The 22,636-nt window shown below is 44.2% G+C and overlaps 1 protein-coding gene and 2 long non-coding RNA genes across 8 annotated transcripts in view; 2 read left to right on the forward strand and 1 right to left on the reverse strand.

The window, feature by feature from the left end:
* The window catches only part of VPS13D (vacuolar protein sorting 13 homolog D), a 284,839-nt gene that overhangs the window by 258,428 nt on the left and 3,775 nt on the right, over positions 1-22,636 (reverse strand). For all 6 annotated transcript variants that reach the window (XR_013407652.1, XR_013407651.1, XM_015113831.3 and 3 more), the window contains exons 2-7: positions 21,652-21,824; positions 12,489-12,566; positions 10,632-10,822; positions 10,451-10,531; positions 5,798-5,914; positions 1,935-2,039 (exon numbers count right to left, since the gene is read on the reverse strand). Coding sequence is in view for 4 of the 6 variants with exons in the window: in XM_015113831.3 (XP_014969317.3) it covers positions 1,935-2,039; positions 5,798-5,914; positions 10,451-10,531; positions 10,632-10,822; positions 12,489-12,566; positions 21,652-21,748 (669 nt within the window). In the remaining 2 variants the exon portion in view is untranslated. The remainder of the gene's footprint in view (positions 1-1,934; positions 2,040-5,797; positions 5,915-10,450; positions 10,532-10,631; positions 10,823-12,488; positions 12,567-21,651; positions 21,825-22,636) is intronic.
* LOC144336277 (uncharacterized) lies at positions 48-8,786 on the forward strand. The gene is made up of 3 exons (XR_013407909.1): positions 48-163; positions 6,529-6,943; positions 7,920-8,786. It is a non-coding gene; the product is annotated as an uncharacterized LOC144336277 (long non-coding RNA).
* Positions 319-1,300, forward strand: LOC144336283 (uncharacterized). Its single transcript, XR_013407914.1, has 2 exons — positions 319-618; positions 700-1,300. It is a non-coding gene; the product is annotated as an uncharacterized LOC144336283 (long non-coding RNA).

The raw sequence follows: 22,636 nt of genomic DNA on the forward strand, positions 1-22,636 counted from the left end.
GACAAACAGTGGAGCACAGTCACAGGCTGTGTCACAGCAGCAAATGTTTTTGTCAGTTTTGTTTTTATTCATTTTTATTCTTTTTATATGAGGACAGGATCTCACTATATTGTCCTGTCTGGTCTTGAACCCCTAGGCTCAAGTGATCCTCCCGCCTCCCAAAGTGCTGGGATTACAGGCATGAGCCCCCGGGCCTGGCCAACAGCAAATGTTTTTAGGATCAAGTAACATGTTGGTATGTTATCTAATCAACAGTGTATTGTATCGACATCCAAAAACACTATAAAACTGGGTTATAAAACTCTCTAGTATTTCAAATTTTTTATTTATATTTCTTTTCTCTTTTTTTTTTTTTTTTTTTTGAAACGAGTCTTGCTGTGTTGCCAGGCTGGAGTGCAGTGACGCAATCTCGGCCCACTGCAACCTCCGACTCCCTGGTTCAAGCAACTTTCCTGCTTCCGCTTCTCAAGCAGCTAGGATTACAGGCATGCACCACCATGCCCAGCTAATTTTTATATTTTTAGTACAGACAGGGTTTCACCATGTTGGCCAGGATAGTCTCCATCTCCTGACCTCATGATCCACCCACCTTGGCCTCCCAAACTGCTGGGATTACAGGTGTGAGCCACCGCGCCCAGCCTTTCTATTTCTTAATAGGTAATACACTCACATGGTTTAAAATTTTAAAGGGAAAAAAAGGTGAAATCTCTTTCCTGGTCTCATCCCCAGCCACCCACTTTACCTCCTCAGAGGCAACCAATGACACCAGCTTCTCATGTCTCCCACCCAAGCCGTTCTGTACACATGCGGAGACATCTGTAATTTTCTGTTTTCTTCAACAAATGCTATAAATGCTGTTTTTACCTTAGTTTAACTTCATACTATATCTTAGAGACTATTACACAGTCATCATAAAGATCTTTACCTTTATTATTCATTGCTGCATATTGTTTTACTATATGGATACAGTGTTTATGTAATCGAATTAAAACAAAAACCGGCCGGGCATGGTGACTCATGCCTGTAATCCCAGCACTTTGTGAGGCCAAGGCAGGTGGATCACCTGAGGTCAGGAGTTCGAGACCAGCCTGGCCAACATGGCGAAACCCCATCTCTACTAAAAATACAAAAATTAGCCGGGCATGGTGGCATGCGCCTGTAATCCCAGCTACTCAGGACGCTGAGGCAGGAGAATCACTTAAACCCGGGAGATGGAGGTTGCAGTGAGCCAAGATCACACCACTGCACTCCAGCCCGGGCAACAGAGCGAGATGTCATCTCAAAAAAACAAAAAAGAAGAAGAAAAAAACCATCACGTACAACAGTATCCAAGCAAAAGATAACCCTGGGTGGGGGAAAAAATGAGCTATTTTCCTCCATTTCACTTAAACCACCTATAAATTATTTATAGAAGGATTAAACTGGCTGGGTGTGGTGGCTCACACCTGTAATCCCAACACTTTGGGAGGCCAAGCAGGAGGATTGCTTGAGCACAAGAGTTTAAGACCAGCCTGGACAACAGAGTGAGACCCCATCTCTACAAAAATAAATAAATAAATGATGGAAAAAATCTAGATGCATGACTATGTTACATGCACATGCAAACAGTGGAATACTATGCAGTAGTCAGAGCAATGAATTGGAAGTACAAACAGCAACATCTTAAAAACATAGCTTTAGTTGAATAAAATAAACCAAAGAAACCTACAGTCTAGCATAAATCTAAAACATACATAAAACAAAGCACTATAAATTGTTCAAAGTCACATACTTATCAAGTACCTCAAGCAAACACACTTGAGAGTGAATGGCTTTAGAGGAACAGTGGGTGGGAATGGGAATCAGATGCAGGAGACAAAAGCCTCAATGGCAGTGATCCTACGCCACTTCCCTTCCATGCTGTCTTGCAACAAAGCCCCCTGCCGAAATCATACCTGTAACTCCACCTGAGGCAAATCCCCCAGTAAAGTGCAATCGACATCCCAATAGATGCTAAACTCTGCTACGTCTAATTGCTTTTTCCGCATTAGTTTCTGTACCTAAGGTAAAAAAGACAAAGAAGAAAACAGGATGACTGTCTTTATTCGTGAATGTCATTCATTCAACAAATCATTTGTAAAAAATCATGTGTCAGGTACTTTACGTGGTGCTGTGGATATATAACTCAAACATGCTTCTGCTCTTACAGAGTTCAAAATCTAGCTAACTGGGGATACAAACATGCAAATACATAATTTTAATGACACAGAGGGAAGCAGGAGAAAAATCTATACGATGCTATGAGCAAACAAGAAAATGTCACTGTGCAGATGATTGTCGAAAGATGTAAAAGTTTCAGGCAAATGGTCAGGTAGGAGGAAAGGGCTGGGTCAACCATACAGTCCTCCCTCAGTATCCGCAGGGAGTTGGTTCCAAGAACCCCAAAGATACAAAAATCTGCAAATGCTCAAGTCTCTTAAAATGGCATAGTATTTGCATATAACCTACCCATATATCCTCCCTGTACACTTTAAATCATCTCTAGATTACTTACAATACCTCATACAATGTAAATGCTATGTAAATCATTGTTATACTGAATTTTCTTTTTTTTTTTTTTGAGATGGAGTTAAACTCTTGTTGCCCAGGTTGGAGTACAACGGCACGATCTTGGCTCACTGCAACCTCCACCTCCCGGGTTCAAGTGATTCTCCTGCCTCGGCCTCCTGAGTAGCTGGGATTACAGGCATGCGCCACCACGCCCGGCTAATTTTTTTATTTTTAATAGAGATGGGGTTTCACCATGTTTCCCAGACTGGTCTTGAATCTGTGAGCTCAGGCGATCTGCCCGCCTCGGCCTCCTGAAGTGCTGGGATTACAGGCGTGAGCCACTGCACCCAGCCAGAGGGGGAGTATTTTTGATCCTCTGTTGGTAGAATCATGGATATGGAACCTGAGGATACAGAAGGGCGACCATACAAAAGGCCTGATATCTTCAGGGAACAGTGAGTCTATCTGTGTAACTGGAACACTGGATGTATGGGGTGGGGGCAGTATTGGTACATGTGGATGAATGCATATTTGGGATGAGGAGTGAGCTAAGAGTTGAGAAAAGTAGCTTGGAATGTTACTAGGTACACTGGGTTGAATGGTGTCCTCCCTTCCCAAAAAAAAAAAAAAAGTCATAACCACGCAGAAGCGTGTATGTCACCTTATTTGAAAATTATGTCTTTGCAGATGTAATCAAATTAAGAGGTCATACTGGTTTAGTGGAGGCCCTCATCTAATGGGTACTGTCCTTACAAGAAGAAAAACGACACAGGGAGAAGGCCACGTGAAGACGGAGGCAGAGGCTGCGTGAAGCACCTGCAAGCTGAGCAACCTCAGTGACCGCCAGCAGCTAGCCAAGGAGAGATGCACGGGACAGTTTCTCCCCTCAGCCTCCAGAAGGGACTGATCTGGCCACAACCCCTTGACTTCAGACCTCTCGTCTAGAGAATAAATTTACGTTGCTTTAAGCCATCTGGTTTGTGGCAATCTGTTAGGGCTGACCTAGTTATCAAATTCATTAGGAAAGGAAGTTTATGCCACGCTAAGGTGTTTGGACTTCAGGCCTTAAGAGATGCGGAGCTGCTGAACGTTTTGATGCAGGCAGGTAACACGATCAGGTATGTGTTTCAGAAAAAGAAGTCTGGTGACGGTGTAAAGTAGGGCTTTCCCTTCAGTGTGCCAGAAAAAAATGAGTTATGAGTGCCTCAAGTATGAGCCAGTGTATGGGATCAAGTTATATCTTAGAAACATGTGGTTACTCTGAGCTGGCCACTTCCAGCCCCAAGCAGCCACAACCATTTGCCCCCGTGTACTATACAAATACTATCTTTTTACTATGTGGGTTCTGACATGGAAAACACTGGAAAGCATTGGTACAGGACAAATAGAAAGATCCTGGAGATCACAGAACAGCATATTTCATTAGTCCAGGTAAAACCTGACAGCATCCTGCAGGGTGACGGTCATATGAGGATGGACAGGAAGAGCTATGTTTGAGATGCTTTGTAGGAAAAAGTAGCAGGACCGTGTGAATAACTAGATATGGAAATTGAAGTGTAAGAAGTGAAAGGAGGAGCACACAGCTTCTAGAGATCAGTGTGGCAGGCAGGAGCACAGGGTGAGGAGCAGGGATGGCACAGTCTTCCATAAAGGGCCAGAGAGTCAACAGCTTCGGCTCTGTAGGCCATGCAGCCTCTGCTGCAACTACAGTACTCCACTGTGGACAACACTAATGAGCACGGCTGGGACTTAAAACACCTTTATTTACAAAAACAGGTGAGAAGCCAGACTTGGCCACAGGTCATAGTTTGCCAAGCCCTAATTTAGAGTCGGTCCACCTGGGTTCAAGGCCTGGTTCCACTTTTCACTCCACCTCTTATGCTGCAGTGCCCTCAGTAGGGTTATTAGGATCACAGCAGTGGTGAAAATCAAGGCGAATTGAATGAGTTAAATCATGGAAAGTGCTAAGAACAGTGCCTGCCATATAAAAGTACTCAAAACTGTTAGTTATTATGGGTTTTTACATTCAGTAAAATGTTAGGGAATAAAGAAAAATACTTCGTTTGGGGGACAAAATGGGCAGATGGAATACACAGGATCATTCTGGTAGTTATGACAAGCTGTGGTATAACATGAAATGTATTTGATCTTTGTCCCAGGTTCCTGGCACAGAGTTCCTAAAACCCTTGGAAGTTCCTGACAGGAGTGTCATTGCTGTTCATAAAACCCTCATGATCACACCTCAGTATATGCTAATTAAGTGACTTTTGATGGGGTCCCTAGACAGCCTCAAGATGGGGCTCATCACGAAAAGATCAAGTAATTAGAGGGTTGGGCCCTTCAGTGCCACTCACTGACCTCTGGTTGGTGGCGCTGGAGATTAAGCTGCATAAAAACTTTGAACCATGAGATCTGCTAAGCTTCCAAGTTGCTGAACACTGGAGCAGGGCGTGGCCCTCTTTATCTAGATATTCACCTGTATCCTCATAGCATCCTTTGTTATAAACCAGCAAACGTAAGTAAAGTGTTACCCTGAGTTCTGTGAGCCATCCTAGCAAATTAACAAACCTGAGGAGGGGAATTGTGGGAACTCCAACTTCTAGTCAGAAGCACAGGTCACAACCTGGGCCTTGTGACTCGCATCTGAAGTGGAGGGTGGTCCTATGGGACTGAGCCCTTACCCGGCGGGGTCTGCAGTAACCCATTAGTGTCAGAATTGAGTTAAACTACAGGATACCAACTTAGTATGTGATGGAGAATTGCTTGGTGTGTGGGGGAAAACCCTCACACACCTCCTGTCAAAAATGTTGTTTTTTGTGTAGCATGTGAAGAAACAGAGTGTGTTTTGAGACAAGCGGTAGTTTTAAGAAAACCACGAATATGAAGGTCAAAGGGTGGAGAATGGAGTTCAAAATGTGGAAGCCATCAGCAAATATTCCCTGGTGGTAGCTACGACTATGAAACAGAGTGAGTTTACCCAGGGAGTGTACGTAACACGAGAAGAAAATCAAACACAAAATCCTTTCTGCCTCTTAGTTTCTTTGTGCATAAAATGAAAGTGATATAACCAAAGGTCAGAGAAAATTCCCTGTTTCCCTATTTCAGCAAATTTGATTTGCTGCAAACACACAAGAGACACCCATGCCTATCACAGAAGGCAATGGAAAAGAATGTGATTCATTTACATAACACAAAATGGCAAAAGGCAGAGCCCCAAATTCCTAGAGCATGGCTTTCTTCCTGCTTTGTCATCACATTTCATACTCACAGGCTCATTCACAGCATTTTGCATGGACACATTCTTAATGCAGATGCCAAACGCAAAAGGATGGGAGGGATTGGTGACACCATCTTCAAAGCGTAAATGGACATCTTGAATTTTTAACTGCAAAGAGAAAAAAGAAAAACCAGCTGATGCACCTGCAGAATAGTGTTCCAAAGAAAAGAAGAAAGAAAAAGCATTTAAATAACTGCTGTGGGTGAAATACTATAGTTAGGGGTCAAACTGCCCTTGAGCCCTTGAGCCACTAAAGGAAACCACAGCAGGTACTTTATACAAACACATCACACACATATCCAGTATCCTGTAAGTTCCTAAGAGTGTTACAATAACTCTCTTGTTATGTTATATTATAATATGTTATATTATGTTATAATAACTCTCTTGTGATTTTTTACCAAAAGAGCTCCAATACTTCCATTAAATCATTTCAGAAGACATCTTTAAAAAAGCAATTAAAGAAAGTAAAGCCATTGTATACAGACAATTGTTCCTCCTGCTCTGCTGATATCTTCATCTTGCCTCTATGTCCCCACATCTGGACCAAGGAAACCAGCACAGCACATAAACTTTGCATGTATGTACATATGTATGTATTTATTTCCCTTAGCCCCTCCCTGTAAGTAGGCTACAGAAAAGGCACTCTGCTTCAGTGAATTAAAAAATAACAACAGGCTGAGCACAGTGGTGCATGCCTATAATCCCAGCACTTTGGGAAGCTGAGGCAGGAATATTACCTGAACCCAAGAGTTAGAGAGACCAGCCTAGGCAACATAGCAAGATCTCACTTCTACTAAAAATTTTTTTTAAATAGCCAGGTATGATGGCACGAGTCTGGAGTCTCAGCTACTCAGGAGGCTGAGGCAGGAGGATTGTTTGAGCCCAGGAGATGGAGGTTGCAGTAAGGTAGGATGGCGCCACTGCACTCCAGCCCAGGCAACAGAGTGAGATTATGCCTTAATAATAACAATAACAGAAAGTAAAAAGACAATCCACAGAATGGGAGAAAGTATTTGCAAATCTGATAAGAATCTGGTATTCAGAATATACAGAGAGCTCTTATAACTCAACAATAAAAACATAAACTGATTTGTAAAATAGGCAAAGGATGGCTGGGCACAGTGGGTCACTCCTGTAATCCCAGCACTTCGGGACGCCGAGGAAGGTGGATCACCTGAGGTCAGGAGTTCAAGACCAGACTGGCCAACATGGTGAAACTCCGTCTCTACTGAAAACACAAAAAAATTAGCTGGGCGTGGTGGCAGGCATCTGTAGTCCCAGCTACTCGGGAGGCTGAGGCAGGAGAATGGCGTGAACCCGGGAGGCGAAGTTTGCAGTGAGCGGGGATTGCGCCACTGCACTCCAGCGTAGGCAACAGAGCAAGACTGTCTCAAAAAAAAAAAAAAAAAAAAAAATTAGCCAGGCATGATAGCACAGGCCTGTAATCCCAGCTACTCAGGAGGCTGAGGCAGGAGAATCGCTTGAACCCGGGAGGCAGAGGTTGCAGTGAGCCGAGATCACACCACCGCACTCCAGCCTGGGTAACAGAGAAAGACTCCATCTCAAAAACAAATAAATAAATAAATTGTGGCAAAGGATTCAAATAGACATTTCTCCAAAAAAATAGATAGACAAGTGGCCAGTAAATATATGGAAAAATATTCAGTATCCTCAGCCATTAAGAAAATGCAAATCAAAACCACAGCAAGACCATCATTTCACACCCACTAGTGCACAATCAATAATAAATGTTTGATTTTTGGTGTGTTTTTTTTTGTTGTTGTTACTTTTTTTCTTTATGTCCTGAATGGTGTTAGAGAAAATGTTATTTCACCATTTCTGCAGGCTTTTTTTTTTGAGATGGAGTCTCGCTTTGTTGCCCAGGCTGGAGTGCAGTGGTATGATCTTGGCTCACTGCAACCTCTGCCTCCTGGGTTCAAGTGATTCTCCTGCCTCAGCCTCCCCACAAAGGAGCTGGGAGGACAGGCACACGCCACCATATCTAGCTAATTTTGTATTTTAGGCTGGTCATGAACTCCTGACCTCAAGTGATCCGCCTGCCTTGGCCTCCCAAAGTGCTGGGATTACAGGCGTGAGCCACCGAGCCCAGCCCCATAATCAATAATAAACGTTGATGAGGATATGGAGAAACAAAACGCTCATACATTGCTGGTGAAATCGTCAAATAGTGCAGCCTCTTTGGAAAACAGTTTGGTAGTTCCTCAAAAAGTAAACAGAGTTAACCCATCATTCGGCAATTCTACTCCAAGATATCTATTTGAGACAACTGAAAACATGTTCACCCAAAACCCTGTACACAAATGTTTACAGCAATATTATTCATAACAGCAAAAAGGAGAACCAACCCCAATGTCCAGCAACTCATGAATGAATAAACAAAATGTCACATGTCCTGAGAAACGCAAGAACTCTCAACAAGAACATTCCCTTCAAAAGAGACTTGACCAACTTTAATATGGCTTCTGGCAGCCTGAGGCCACGTCCCTGGGGACAACACAGTCCTCTATTGAGTTCCTGCCTGGTAAAGCTCAGGACTATCAAAAGAACGTACCCTTTATTCCAGCCAACACCTGACATAGGCCCCTGACCTCCCTTTCTTATAGCATATTTACTGAAAAGGGTTTATAGGTTTACAGAGCTATTCAATTGTGCCATTTCTTTGAGAGATGTGTATGTACAGGTCAAGTATCCCTCATCTGAAAGGCTTGGGACAAGAAGTGTTTTGGATTTCATTTTTGGGGGAATTTTGAAATATTTGCATTATACTTAACCAGCTGAGTATCCCAAATCCAAAAATACAAACTCCAAAATGCTCCAATGAGCATTTCCTTTGAGTATCATGTGGGCACTCAAAAAGTGTCAGACTTTGGAGGATTTCGGATTTTCGGATTTGGGACGCTCGACTTGTATCTCCTACAGCTCAGGAGTCTCTTTCTCAAGGACCTGAAAGCCATTCCTTTGAAATGTAATCATCAGGAAGGGTAGGGCCTCAATCTCCCAGTCTGAGAGAGGATCGAATCCTAACTTTGATCACTGCCAGCAGACACAGCTAGCCTAATGACATTCAAAGCGACCAACGCCTTGTAATTTTTCACTTGAGTACCCACTCACTCCACCTCCCTGCACCCTCAAGCTCCCTTTAAAAGGCCCAGCTACCTCCGCACAAGTCAGCCTGGAGCTCGGCTGTCAGTAGTTACTGAGTAAAATCTGTTTTTATTGCTCTGACGTTCGGCTTTGTTTAATCTTTGACAATCCATACAATGGAATATATGATTCAGTCATAAAAAGGAATGAAGTGCTGAAACATGCTACTACACAGATGACCCTTGAAAACATCATGTCAAGTGAAAATGGCCAGGCCATATATTATATGATTCCATTTAGATGAAATGTCTAGAACAGGCAAATCTAGAGAGAAAGTAGATTAGTGATTGACAGGAGCTGAAGGAAGAGGGGAATTGGCAATGACTACTTTTTTAAATTATTATGATTTTTTTAAGATACAGGGTCTTGGTCTGTTGCCCAGACTGGGGTGCAGGGGCACTATTATAGCTCACTACAGCCTTGCAGCCCAACTCCTGGGCTCAAGTCATCCTCCTGCCCCAGCCTTCCAAGTAGCCAGGATTACAGGTACATGCCACCAAGCCCAGCTTTGGCAGTGACTACCAATTGGGATGATGAAAATGTTCTGGAATTATTTAGCGGTGACCAATGCACAACCTTGTAAATATACTAAAAAAGACACTAAATTGCACACTTTAAAAGACTGAACTTTCTGACATAAGAACTATATCTCAATAAAATTATTTAAACTAAGATAAAACAAAAATAATGACTAATCTTTTAAAATTTGTTTGTCAAAGTTCGGAAAGTTATGAAACCAAAAACCTCAGACTGTAATTTTTGGGAACATGACATACACTGAACACATTTGGCCTGTGTCACATTGGCACTGCAAGAAAATTCTAAACGTAGTAAGTATGGACAAACTCTTATAACACTCATGAAAATCAGTGGGACCCTGATCAAGTTTTTGAGGATGAAACAAAATTAAAATTGAAGTAGAAAACATGGCCAAGGCCAACAGCCCCAGTCCTGTAACTTGTCAAATTGCCACCAGATACACCAGCAAGAGGTTAGGTATCTTAGTGAGCTGTTCGCAATTTCACAACTCACTATGTCATCAACTAGAGACGAGGCATCCTCAACCTCTCTCATTTTACAGGTGAAGAAATTGAGACCAGAGAGGTGAAGTGATTTGCCCTGAAGCCATATAGTCATCAAGGCTCAAGTAACCTGGATCCTTAGGAGATAAATCCTTTAGCAGGTGGGATTCCAACATTCAAAAAGAAAGTGCAGGAAGTGAAATGGAAGAGATGTGAAAACTCCTTCTCATGCCAGCTGAAGCAAGAAAACTCTATGTCTGCCACAGAGCGCAGGACTTGCTTTTCAGGTTTTCCCCTTGGCACAGCCCACAAAAGGGCAGACCTGAGCAGCCAGCCCCATCTACACCCTAGATCAGCTGAACCCACAAGAAACGAGAAACTAAGAAGAGAAACACATTTAAACCTGAGAAATCCCTCTCATGTTGACACTTTTATAAAAGTCAGCAGGACTTACTTCAATATTCTCCACAATCCTCGTAACTACGGAGGCGGTAACTGAATACCAATAGGACTCCCCTTTCTGCTGGCGTTCATTCTACAAAGGCAAGAGTCAGCGTTAGCTCAATCTAGTGTTCTTGCTCATCTTACACGTGTCACCACAACTGCTCTTATGGCCCAAAAGATCTCTGCCTTGCCTTCCACTTCTCCTCCAGGGCTTGAAGTAGTGCTTTCTTGCGTTCCCTTTCCAACAGCTTCTCCTTTTCATCATTGAAATCCTGTATTTTTTCCGGGGCTCCAATTAAGTGAAGGCTGGAGATGGAGATCACCCAAGGGTCCACATGGGGGCGATAAAAGGGAATCTGAAGGGTTACTTTCCCAATGAAGCCTGGAAGGAGATGGAAAGTCTCGTTCACTGTCTGTACATTTTTAATTCTTTCCGTTTTTTGGTATTTTCACAATTTTGTTTAAGGAGCATGGATTGCTGTTATTACTTTTTTTATTTATTTAAAACAACAGCCAGCAGGCTCTTGCACATGTGAAACAAGTGTTAGGAGGCTGACATCTGTAAGAACAAGGTATGATCACTTATGTAAGCTGGAAAAAGTTTGTGAAGACTTCACCACACCAACAGTAACATCCCTCCTCTAGAAACCATCTCCTTTTCCAAGTGGAGTACATCTTACCCTTCCCTAGTGTGTCTTTCCTCCCCGGCTCCCGCACAAGCCCACGGACACTAAACTCATGTATTGTTCATTATTCCTTGTCTGCTTGATAAGTACTAGTTGGGAGTCATCAGACCTATGATATATCCAATCTTGAACATCCCCACCACAAACTGAAACGTAGGTAACATGGCACTGGCCTTCTCTCAATAAAGAATTCTGATTCTTCATGAGAACCTGGGCTGATGAGAAAGCCAAACGGCTCGGTAGAATTGTGATACTTATTTCCCAAGTTCTTCCATTTCTAGCCAAGCCTCCTAGAATACAAGCTTTCTTTATATTCAATTTGTAAGAGTCAAGCTATGTTGCCCAGGCTGGTCTTGAACTCCTGGCCTCAAGTGATCCTCCTGCCTCAACCTCCCAAAGTGCTGGGATGCCAGGTGAAAGTCACCAAGCCCAGTCCAACAATGGTATTTTTAATGACAACATCAACTGATCAACTGTGTAATCCAGTAATAAATTCAGAAATTTAGCTGGGCTTGGTAGCACGTAGCTGTATTCAACCATTTCAACTAATAGTTGGGGAAGCTGAGGCAGGAGGATCTCTTTAGCCTGGAAGTTCAAAGCTGTAGTGAGCTATGATAACATCCCTGCACTCCAGCCTGGGTGACGAAGCAAGACCCTGTCATAAATGAATGAATGAATGAATGAATGGAGACCAGGCGTGGTGGCTCACGCCTATAATCCCACCACTTTGGGAGGCCGAGGCAGGCAGATCACCTGAGGTCAGGAGTTCAAGACCAGCCTGGCCAACAAGGTGAAACCTCATCTCTACTAAAAATACAAAAAAATTAGCCAGGCGTGGTGGGGACACCTGTAGACCCAGCTGCTCTGGAGGCTGAGGCAGAAGAATTGCTTGAATCCAAGAGGCAGAAGTTGCAGTGAGCCAAGATCGCACCACGGCACTCCAGCCTGGGTGACAGAGTGAGACTCCATCTCAAAAAAAAAAAAAAAGGAAAAGAAAAAAGAAAAAGAAAAAGAAAAATGAAAGGGGAAAGAAAAGGAAACCCTGAATGTAGAACAGAGGTTCTCACATTTTAGGAAACATAAGAATCACCTGGAGTGCTTATTAAACATGTAGGTTCAATGACATTCCGTCAGAGATTCTGATTTAGTTGGTCTGGGGATCACCTGACCTCCCTACCACCATCACAAGGTCATCCTCATACGAGTGGCCCAAAGACCACACTCTACGACTGGCATAATCTCTAACATTTGCTATATCCTTCCTCTAACTGGTCAAATCGATACAAACTCCAGGGCTCTCGGTTTTCACACCCCAAACAATTTAAGACTCAAATTTCCTCCCCGTCCTTTAGTTCCACATACCAGCTTTGACTTCAAATGGTAATTCCAATTCTTTCAAGGCATCTTTCTTCAATGGCAAGTTTTCTAATTCAACAGCACCTAAAAATAAAAACAGCATCATGAAATATCCATTTAACAAATACAGTAGGCCACCTACTACTGTGTGTAAAGCATTGAAGGTTAAAGGGAAAGTTTTACATCTAGAACAGGCTACATCATGTGCAGGTTAAAGTTTTACATCTAGAACAGGCTATATCATGTGTAGGTTAAAGGGAAAGTTTTACATCTAGAACAGGCTATATCATGTGGAGGTTGAAGTTTTACATCTAGAACAGGCTATATCATGTGTAGTGCTACCACCAGCCCATACGCTTCATCTAAACGAATTTCCAGGCCATCTGCTCTAACATCTACATGAGAGCTGAAGCTTAGGCGCTGATGAAGAGTTATGACCAAGAGTTACATTTTCCATAACAGGCCAGATAGTAAATATTTTAGGGTTTATATGATGTCTGTTGCATATTCTCCTTTTAGTTTTTTTTATGAACCTTTAAAAATTCAAAACCCATTCTTAGTCTGCAGGCCAGATCTGGCCCACTGGCCCCTTTGCTGACCCCTCGCTTAGGCTAATATTTACCAGAGGAACATCAAAATCTGACTCATCTAGGATGAAATGCAGGCTCCTGGGCCCCACCCACAGACCAACTAACTCAGAATCTCTGGGATTGAAGCACAGAAATTTGCAGTTTCTAACAAGTTCCTTCCACCCTCAATCCCCCCCCAAAATGACTATAGCACATACAGTATTCAAAAGTCTATGATCTAATTAAATGAAACTGGTCTTCAAAAGGAATTATACTCTTCTCTTCTGGGAGAACTTCTTAGCACCTCTACTTACAAGTGTAATAACTGATCAGAAAGCAAAGGAAGGAACAGGACTGAGAGGTGACAATGTGCTAGCAGGCCTCAGCGTCCACTCTGGTGGCGCTTGAGGAGCCCTTCAGCCGGCCACAGCACCGTGGGAGCCCCTCTCTGGGCTGGCTGAGGCCGCAGCCTCCTCACTCTGCTTGCTGGGAGGTGTGGAGGGAGAGGCGCACGCGGGAACCCAGGTGGGAACCCGGCCCAGGGCAATGAGGGGGTTAGCACCCGGGCCAGCAGCTGTGGAGGTTGCCCTGGGTCCCACAGCAGTGCTGGCTCGCCCACCCCGCACTCAAATTCTTGCCAGGCCCTAGCTGCCTCCCCATGGGACAGGGCTCGGGACCCGCAGCCTGCAGTGTCTGAGCTCCTCCCCCTGCGGTGGGCTCCCTGGCGGCCTGAGCCTCTCCGACAGGCGCCACCCCCTGCTCCGTGGCGCTGGGACAGCCCAAGGGCTGAGGAGTGCAGGCGCAGCTCTGCACTGGCAGGCAGCTCTGCCTGAAGCCTGGTGCAGGACCCACTGGGTGAAGCCAGCTGGGCTCCTGAACTGGATGGGGACTTGAAGAAATTTTATAGCTAGCCAGAGGATCGTATATGCACCAATCAGCACTCTGTGTCTAGCTCAGGGTTTGTAAATACACCAATCAGCACTCTGTGTCTAGCTCAGGGTTTGTGAATACACCAATTGGTACTCTGTATCTAGCTAACCTAGTGGAGACTTGGAGGACTAGCACTCTGATTCTGTGTCTAGTGCAGGGATTGTAAATGCACCAATCAGCACTCTGTGTCTAGCTCAAGGTTTGTAAATGCACCAATTGGTACTCTGTATCTAGCTAACTAGCACTCTGTGACTCTGTGTCTAGCTCAAGGATTGTAAACGTACCAATCAGCACACTGTCAAAACAGACCAATCAGCTCTCTGTAAAATGGACCAATCAGCAGGATGTGGGTGGGGCCAGATAAGGCAATAAAAGCAGGCTGCCCCAGTCAGCAGTGGCGACCCGGTCAGGTCCCCTACCACATTGTGGAAGCTTTGTTCTTTCACTCTTTGCAGTAAATCTTGCTGCTGCTCACTCTTTGGGTCTACGCTGTCTTTATGAGCTGTAACACTCACTGGGAAGGTCTGCAGCTTCACTCCTGAAGCCAGCGAGACCACGAACCCACCAGAAGGAAGAAGCTCCAGACACTGAACATCTGAAGGAACAAACTCCGGACACCCCATCTTTAAGAACTGTAACACCGTAAGGGTTCGCAGCTTCATTCTTGAAGTCAGTGAGACCAAGAACCCACCAATTCCGGAGACAGGACCACCACTGAAAATTCTTTTCAGACCCAGCTTTTATGACTTAAATCCAAAAGTGAACAAACAAGAGGGCAGCTAGATCCATCACTCTCCTGGCTATGCAAGCCATTCACCCTCACATATACAGAGCCCTGCTCTGTGGGAGGCACTGTCATGGCCACTGGAAATGTAAAAAGAGAAGGCAGAGTCCCTATCCTTAAATCACTGCCATTGTTTTTATAAAATTGAGCGACACAAGGCAATTTTTGAGCAACCTAAGTCTGTCTGAGATAATACATTTTTCAAGAACAGGAAGTACAGACAACCACCATTAATTGGTAAGAAATGCAAGAGAGCCTTTTACTCCAAGTACAAAATAATGCAGAAGACGTGATTATGTTTCCCTTTAAATGACTGTTCAGGACTTCTGGGTTACTAGTTTCTAAAAAATTCAGGCCAGGTGCGGCAGCTCACACCTGTAATCCCAGCACTTTGGGAGGCTGAGGCTGGGAAATCGCTTGAGCCCAGGAGTTCAAGACCAGCCTGGGCAACACAGCAAGACCCCAACTCTACAATAAATTTTTAAAAATTAGCCAGGCATGGTAGCACGCACCTGTAGTCCCAGCTACTGGGGAGGCTGAGGCAGGAGGATCGCTTGAGCCCAGAAGGTCAAGGCTGCAGTGAGCTATAATCGCACAACTGCACTCCAGCCTTGGTAACAGAGCTAGACCCTGTCTCAAAAAGAAAAGGGGGAAAAAAAAAAGAAGAAAATTCAAATCTAGCAACTTGGCAGATTCTGAACAAATACAATCAATTTATTTTTTGATTTTTGCAGGAACATTTGCCCGCATGGGCCATGCCCCCCGACCCCACCACCATACCTTAAGACTAACGGAAAGGAAAAGTTTATAACCCCAGTGAAACAACTCCATATCCACATTTGGGGAGAAAATAAACATAAGGGGAAAAAAAATCATGAAACATTTCCCTTAGTTGAAATAGACTTAAAGGTGGCAATTAAATAGTTTCTTCTTTTGAATAGTATGATTTACACTTCGAACCGCCTTACTTTTATTTTTATTTTGAGATGGAGTCTCGCTTTTGTCGCCCAGGCTAGAGTGCAATGGTGCGATCTCGGCTCACTGCAACCTCGGCCTCCTGGGTTCAAGCGATTCTCCTGTCTCAGCCTCCTGAGTAGCTGGGACTACAGGCGCCCGCCACAACACCCGGCTAATTTTCTGTATTTTTAGTAGAGATAGGGTTTCACCATATTGATCAGGCTGGTCTTGAACTCCTGACCTCAAGTGATCTACCCACCTTGGCCTCCCAAAGTGCTGGAATTACAGGCGTGAGCCACTGCACCCAGCCCGAACCACCTTATTTTTCAATGCCCAAATCTGTCACAAAGGCAGGTGAGCTCTGGGCTTCCCTGGCAGCTGTACAACCCTGGGAAAGTAAAGGGAATTACAGGCAACTCACACCACAAAAAATTAAAGCTGAAGCATGGAGGGCAAAGGAGAAGATCTAGAAAGGACAGAGAGAATGTAAAGGAAAAAATGAGAAGAAACAACAGCCTACACCAAGCCAAAAGCAAAGGAATCCGGCGAACCAGCACGGCCGTAGTTTAAGACTGAAGATTTCCTAGTCCCCACCCACTCAAATATGCACCCACGACGGGCCCTGCAGGGAAAGGTCCCTCCAAAGAGCCAAGCAGAAAAGCACCCAAAGTACTGAGTGCTTTATAAATGATAATGTTGGTCACTTACTCCAGGCAGACATTACACACTTACTCACGGATGTCTCATCCAAAAACTCCTCATCTCAGGCTAGCAAGAAATCTACTCACTAAACTGGGAGTAATTTAGAGGTTGGTCATTTCTTAGTAATTTCTAATGGCTACTGAATCCTCTTCCCTCTGCTCCAGGTTAAAGAATCAACCTAACATTCGGAACTTATAAAAACAAAAAGGAGGGGAAATGGAAGTTTTGGGTTACAAATATATGATATGCCCCCAGGCTGAAGTTCAGACTCTGAGGTGGTACTGGCAGCCTCTACCTTCTTTTTTTTTTTTTTTTTTTGAGACAGAGTCTCACTCTGTTGACCAGGCTGGAGTGCAGTGGCGCAGTCTCAGCTCGCTGCAACCTCCGCCCCCTGGGTTCAAGCGATTCTCCTGCCTCAGCCTCCCAAGTAGCTGCGATTATAGGCACCTGCCACCGTGCCTGGCTAATTTTTTTTCTATTTTTAGTAGAAGTGGGGGTTTCGCCATCTTGGCCAGGCTGGTCTTGAACTCCTGACCTCAGGTGATCCACCTGCCTCAGCCTCCCAAAGTGCTGGGATTACAGGCGTGAGCCACCTACCTTCTGGCCCCAAACCATTTCAAAAACACCCTGCAAGTTTTCAGCCTCTGCTCACAGGGTGCATTCCACCTGGAATGTGGGGACCTGCCCAGTGCCACCTATGGAAATCCTGCTAAAATCCACTCAAGACTGGGTGCAGTGGCTCACGCCTATAATCCCAGCACTTTGGGAGGCCAAGGCAGGAGGACTGCTTGAGCCCAAGTGTTCAAGGCCAGCGTTGGCAACATGGTAAAACCCTATCTCTACAAAAAAATAAAACAAATAGCTGGACCTATGGTGGTACATGCCTGTAGTCCCAGCTACTCAGGAGGCTGAAATGGAAAGATTGCTTGAGCCCAGAGAGGTTAAGGGTGCAGTGAGCTGTGATGGTGCCACTGCACTCCTGGGGTGATAGAGCAAGACCCTGTCTCCAAAAGAAAAAGAAAAAGAAAAAGATCCACTCAAAAAGCTATCTCCATAACCTTCCCAGAGTCCTACAGGCAGAATGGACAGCTCTCTTCCTTCACACCCCCTCATATGATGCCTGTATTTCCAGAATAACCATTTAATCTATACTTCCTTGTATTACTGTATAATTTGTCTCCCAAACAGGTTAACAGTCCTCTAAGATCAGGGACTATAGAGGTGGAATAAGAAGATGGGCGCGGTGGTTCATGCCCATAATCCCAGCACTTTAGGAGGCCAAGCAGGAGGATCACTTGAGCCCAGAGTTGCAGACCAGCCTAGGCAACATAGTGAAACCCTGTCTCTACGAAAAATAAAAAATTACCCAGGCATGGTGGCATGCACCTATAGTCCCAGCTACCCTGGAGGCTAAGGCAGGAGGATCGCTTGAGCCCAAAAGTTCAAGGCTGCAGTGAGCTATGATCCTACTACTGCATTCTAGCCTGGGTAACAGAGTGAGACTCTCTCTCAAAAGAAAAAAAAAAAGAATAGCAGCTACCATTTAGTGTGGTCTTACTGTGTCCATGCACTTCACACACATTATCTCATTTAATCCTCACAACAATACAAATAAATAATAGTAGTTTCTCCCTGATAACTTTTATATTTTTAGTAGAGATGGGGTTTCACCATGTTGCCCAGGCTGGTCTAGAACTCCTGGCTTCAAGTGATCTGCCCACCTTGGCCTCCCAAAGTGCTGGAATTACAGGTGTGAGCCACCATGCCCAACATCAATAAATGTTTTTGAATGACTGAACAATGAACTTTTTTTTTTTGAAACAGGGTCTTGCTCTGTTGCCCAGGCTGGAGTGCAATGGCAAGAACACAGCTCAGTGCAGCCTCGACCTCCTAGGCTCAAGCAATCCTCCCACCTGAGCCTCCCAAGTAGCTGGAACCACAGGTGTGCACCACAACACTCAGCTAATTTTTTTTTTTTTTTTTTTTCAGAGAAGGGATCTCACCATGTTGCCCAGGCTAGTCTTAAACTTCTGGCCTCAGGTGATCCTCTGGCCTTGGCCTCCCGAAGTGCTAGGATTACAGGCGTGAGCCACCACACCCAGCCTCAATAAATGTTTTTGAATGACTGAACAAGCGAAAATTTTGGGGGGGAAAGGGTCTTGCTCTGTCACACAAGCTAGAGTGTAGTGGAGGGAACACAACTCCATGCAACCTCAACCTCTCCAGCTCAAGCGATCCTCCCACCTCAGCCTCCCAAGTAGCTGGGACCACAGGCACGCGTCACCACACCCAACTAATTTTTTTTTTTTTTTTTTTCGTAGAAAAGGGATCTCACCATGTTGCCCAGGCTAGTCTTGAACTCCTGGCTTCAGGTGATCCTCTCATGTTACTTTGTATTTTGTTTATTGTCTTTAAGTCTATCTCCATTCTTAAACAACTCATGTTACTTTGCATTTTGCTACTTTTCATATGTGGATACAATCATATATATATATATATACACACACACACACACACACACACACACACACATATATATACAATCTCTTTGAAGTCCAAACTGCCAGCCAATCCAATCACACAGTGATGACCATGAGGATGGATGATGATAGCTAACATTGTCTGAGAGCCTACAATATACCAAGAACAGCTCTAAGCTCTCTGACCCACATTAATTTCTCAGTCCTCAGAACCTCACGAGATAGTTAATATTATATCCAATTCACAGAAAGGGAGAGTGAAGCATGAAGAAACTGAGTAACCTGCCCACGTTACTGGTAAATGGAAGAACTGTGATTCAAACACATAGTTTAGCTAAAAGAATCAATACCCTTGACCACTATTTCAGTCCCCTTTGCATCTCTCAAAGCATCTAGAACAGTAAATATCTGTAGATAGATTGAAATGACATTCTCGGCTGGGTGCAGTGGATGACGCCTGTAATCCCAGCACTCTGGGAGGCCCAGGTGGGAGGATCACTTGAGCTCAGAAGTTCGAGACCTGCCTGAGCAACATGGCGAAACCCCATCTCCACCAAAAAAATACAAAAATTAGCTGGGCGTGGTGTTGCATGCCTGTGGTCCCAGCTACTTGGGAGGCTGAGGCAGGAGGATTGCTTGAGCCCAGAAGGTCAAGGTGGCAGTGAGGTGCAATCACGCCACTGCACTCCAGCCTGGGCGACAGAAAGAAACCCTGTCTCAAAAAACAGGAAGAACATTCTCATTCCTATCTAGTACCCTCTCTATCCCCACACACTGCTTAACTGTGTCCGAGATGAACAAGCAGATGAACCAACTTCTTTACGAAGCCATTCCCTCAGTACACTTCCGTGCTCCCAAGATGTTTCTGGCCAAGCTCTGTGATGTGCTTTGGATCCATAAGCATCAGGTACCATACTAACACTAGTTATGAAAGAAAAAGTATTTTTCTATCCTGCAGAGAAATATTGTTCAAGTTCAACAGGTTCATTAAAAGCCATAAAGAATAATGTTTTTAGAAAGGAAATAAGGGCAGAAAAGCAGTTTAAGGTACCAGATAAACAGAGTTGTTGTTACAAGATATATTCTAAAACTGCTGAGCAATGTTAGTACGACTCTGTAACACATCAGATATCATCCATTTCTATTTATTCATTTCTTCGGCAAATGCTGTTGCCATATCACTCCCGACAGAACCAGCTCTTTGATAGCAGGGTCACAGTCTGCAGCTGTCTTTCTAGGCCCTGTTACCTACACCTCATACGACGTAGTTAGCTTCACAGTGGTCTGAAAACTTCAATGAGAGACCAGAGAGGTGAACTTGACACTACTATTCGCACTCTGAACGCAGCCTCTTCCCTGACAGACTGCTCACTCTCGCTTTCCACTTAGCTCCTGTTTCAGGACAAGAGGAAAACCAGAATAGGAAAGGAAAGGAAGAGAGTGGGGAGGCATAACCATGACAGCTCTGCCCATGGCCTATCACTGCCATAATCATTTGGTCAGAAAAACATGGAAAGCAACACTTTTTTTTTTTTTTTTTTTTGCGATGGAGTTTCACTCTTGTTGCCCAGGCTGGAGTGCAGTGGTGTGATCGCAGCTCACTGCAACCTCCACCTTCCGGTTTCAAGCGGTTCTCCTGCCTCAGCCTCCCGAGTAGCTGGGATTACAGGCGCCTGTCACCACGCACAGCTAATTTTTGTATTTTTAGCAGAGAGGGGTTCCATGTTCGCCAGGCTGGTCTCAAACTCCTGAACTCAGGTGATCCGCCTGCCTCAGCCTCCCAAAGTGCTGGGATTACAAGCGTGAACCACCACGCCCCGCCGGAAAGCAACACATTTAAAGGAACAGGTGAACCACTGGTACTCTATTCTCAGACTATGCAAACAGCTGTGTCACTGTTCTCCCTAACCTGTCCTGGTCCACTTACCAAAACTCACATCCACGAAGGTGAGGTTTCACTGTATTTGAAGTCTCCTTCCCATTTCCTATGATTTTACACACTTGCAGACTGACTTTCTTCTCTTCCTACATATGTTAAAAAGCTCCATTTTGAGTTGAGCAAAGAGAATTTAAATTAAAACAAGGAAAGGGAGAAAATGCAGCTTTCAAATTCCCATGCCAAATCCGGGACTGCATTTACCAAGTCTAGGCCTGTAAAGGGTAAAATGTCTCAAGCTTCAGGTACTTTACTATTAAGCAAGCCAAAACCTCAGAAATTCTGTTGAACACCTCACAGTAATCAATTTTAAAACTTTTATTGAGCGCCTACTATATGCCAGCAGACTAGGGACTTTAAATGTTATTCCAGTTGATCCTTATAGCAACCCTCTGGAGGTATCTCTGTCTAAAGAAACTGAGGCTTAGAATTTCAATATGAGCTATTGTTCATATAGCCAATAAATGACAAAACAGTATTTGAAGCCAAAATCAATGCTACTGTCAGTACACTGTGGTTGCCTCCATAAAGCTTCATAAAGCTAAAAAATTAACTGGGACTAAGCACAGTCACCAGTAGTATAGCTTATTTTGCTTTTTTTTTTTTTTTATATTTAATAGTTCCTTAAAATCTATAACAATATAGCTATAAAGTTACTCTGTAATAATCATCAGGGTCATATGGGACCTTTTTACACACATTTAGTACAAAGCCATCTGGGCATTAAGTTTTAAGATTCTCAGTACAAAAAAAAAATACAAAAACAGAAATGCCACCTATAAAGCTGTACCTCACCCAGAGAAATACTCACCTTTCAGAAGTGCAACTGAGAGCTGGTCGGTGTTCAGGTTATTGACATATTTCCCCAAATAGGTATTGAGAACCCAGGCTACAAGGCCTTCCAACATGACTGTATCCTCAGGAAAAGGTGTTTAGAAATCATGGATCATTCTTTATTTCTCTCTTTCATGGTCATAGAAAAATCTGTCAAAGGAAAATAATGAAAATCAACATAAAAACTGAATGATTTCCTCCTCTACCTGCCTGAAGGTAGATGAATGCAACGAACAGGCTGGAGTGCAGCGGCACGATCTCGGCTCTCTGCAATCTCTGCCTCCCGGGTTCAAGCGATTCTTCTGCCTCAGCCTCCCCAGTAGCTGGGATGACAGGTGCCCACCACCACACCCAGCTGATTTTTTCTGTTTTTAGTAGAGATGGGGTTTCACTGTGTTGACTAGCCTGGTCCCAAACTCCTGACCTCAGGTGATCCACCCGCCTCAGCCTCCCAAAGTGCTGGGATTACAGGCGTGAGCCACTGCACCTGGCCACAGATGTTTTAAAAGATGAGGCAAGAAGCTCTGTAAGATGCCCCCTTCAGTAACTGGAGGCAAAGCAAAACATCTACATTCTGATGCTGCTTCAGGGAACAGTCACTCTTAAATTTACCAAAAATTACCTACAACTCAAAGCTGTCTATCTTTTCAGTGTAACTGTCCATTGCTCACTTACGGTGATTTACCTCGGGATTAGACCACCCTGATCAGAGGTTCTCATATGGGCATAATTTAGTAATGTCCAGAGGCATTTTTGATCATGACTTAGGGGCTGCTACCAGCATCTTGTGAATAAAGACCATGGAAGCTGCTAAACCTAAAATGCACAAGACAGCTCCCACAGCAAAGAATTATCCAACCCGAATGTCAACAGAGCCAACGTTAAGAAACCTTATCCTAGATTAAGACAGAAAATGCCCTAGGAGATTGTCCAAATGAAATTCATGAAAGAGGCCGGGGGTG

The sequence above is a fragment of the Macaca mulatta genome, chromosome 1 (genome assembly GCF_049350105.2).
Source record: "Macaca mulatta isolate MMU2019108-1 chromosome 1, T2T-MMU8v2.0, whole genome shotgun sequence".
NCBI classification, from domain to species: domain Eukaryota; kingdom Metazoa; phylum Chordata; class Mammalia; order Primates; family Cercopithecidae; genus Macaca; species Macaca mulatta.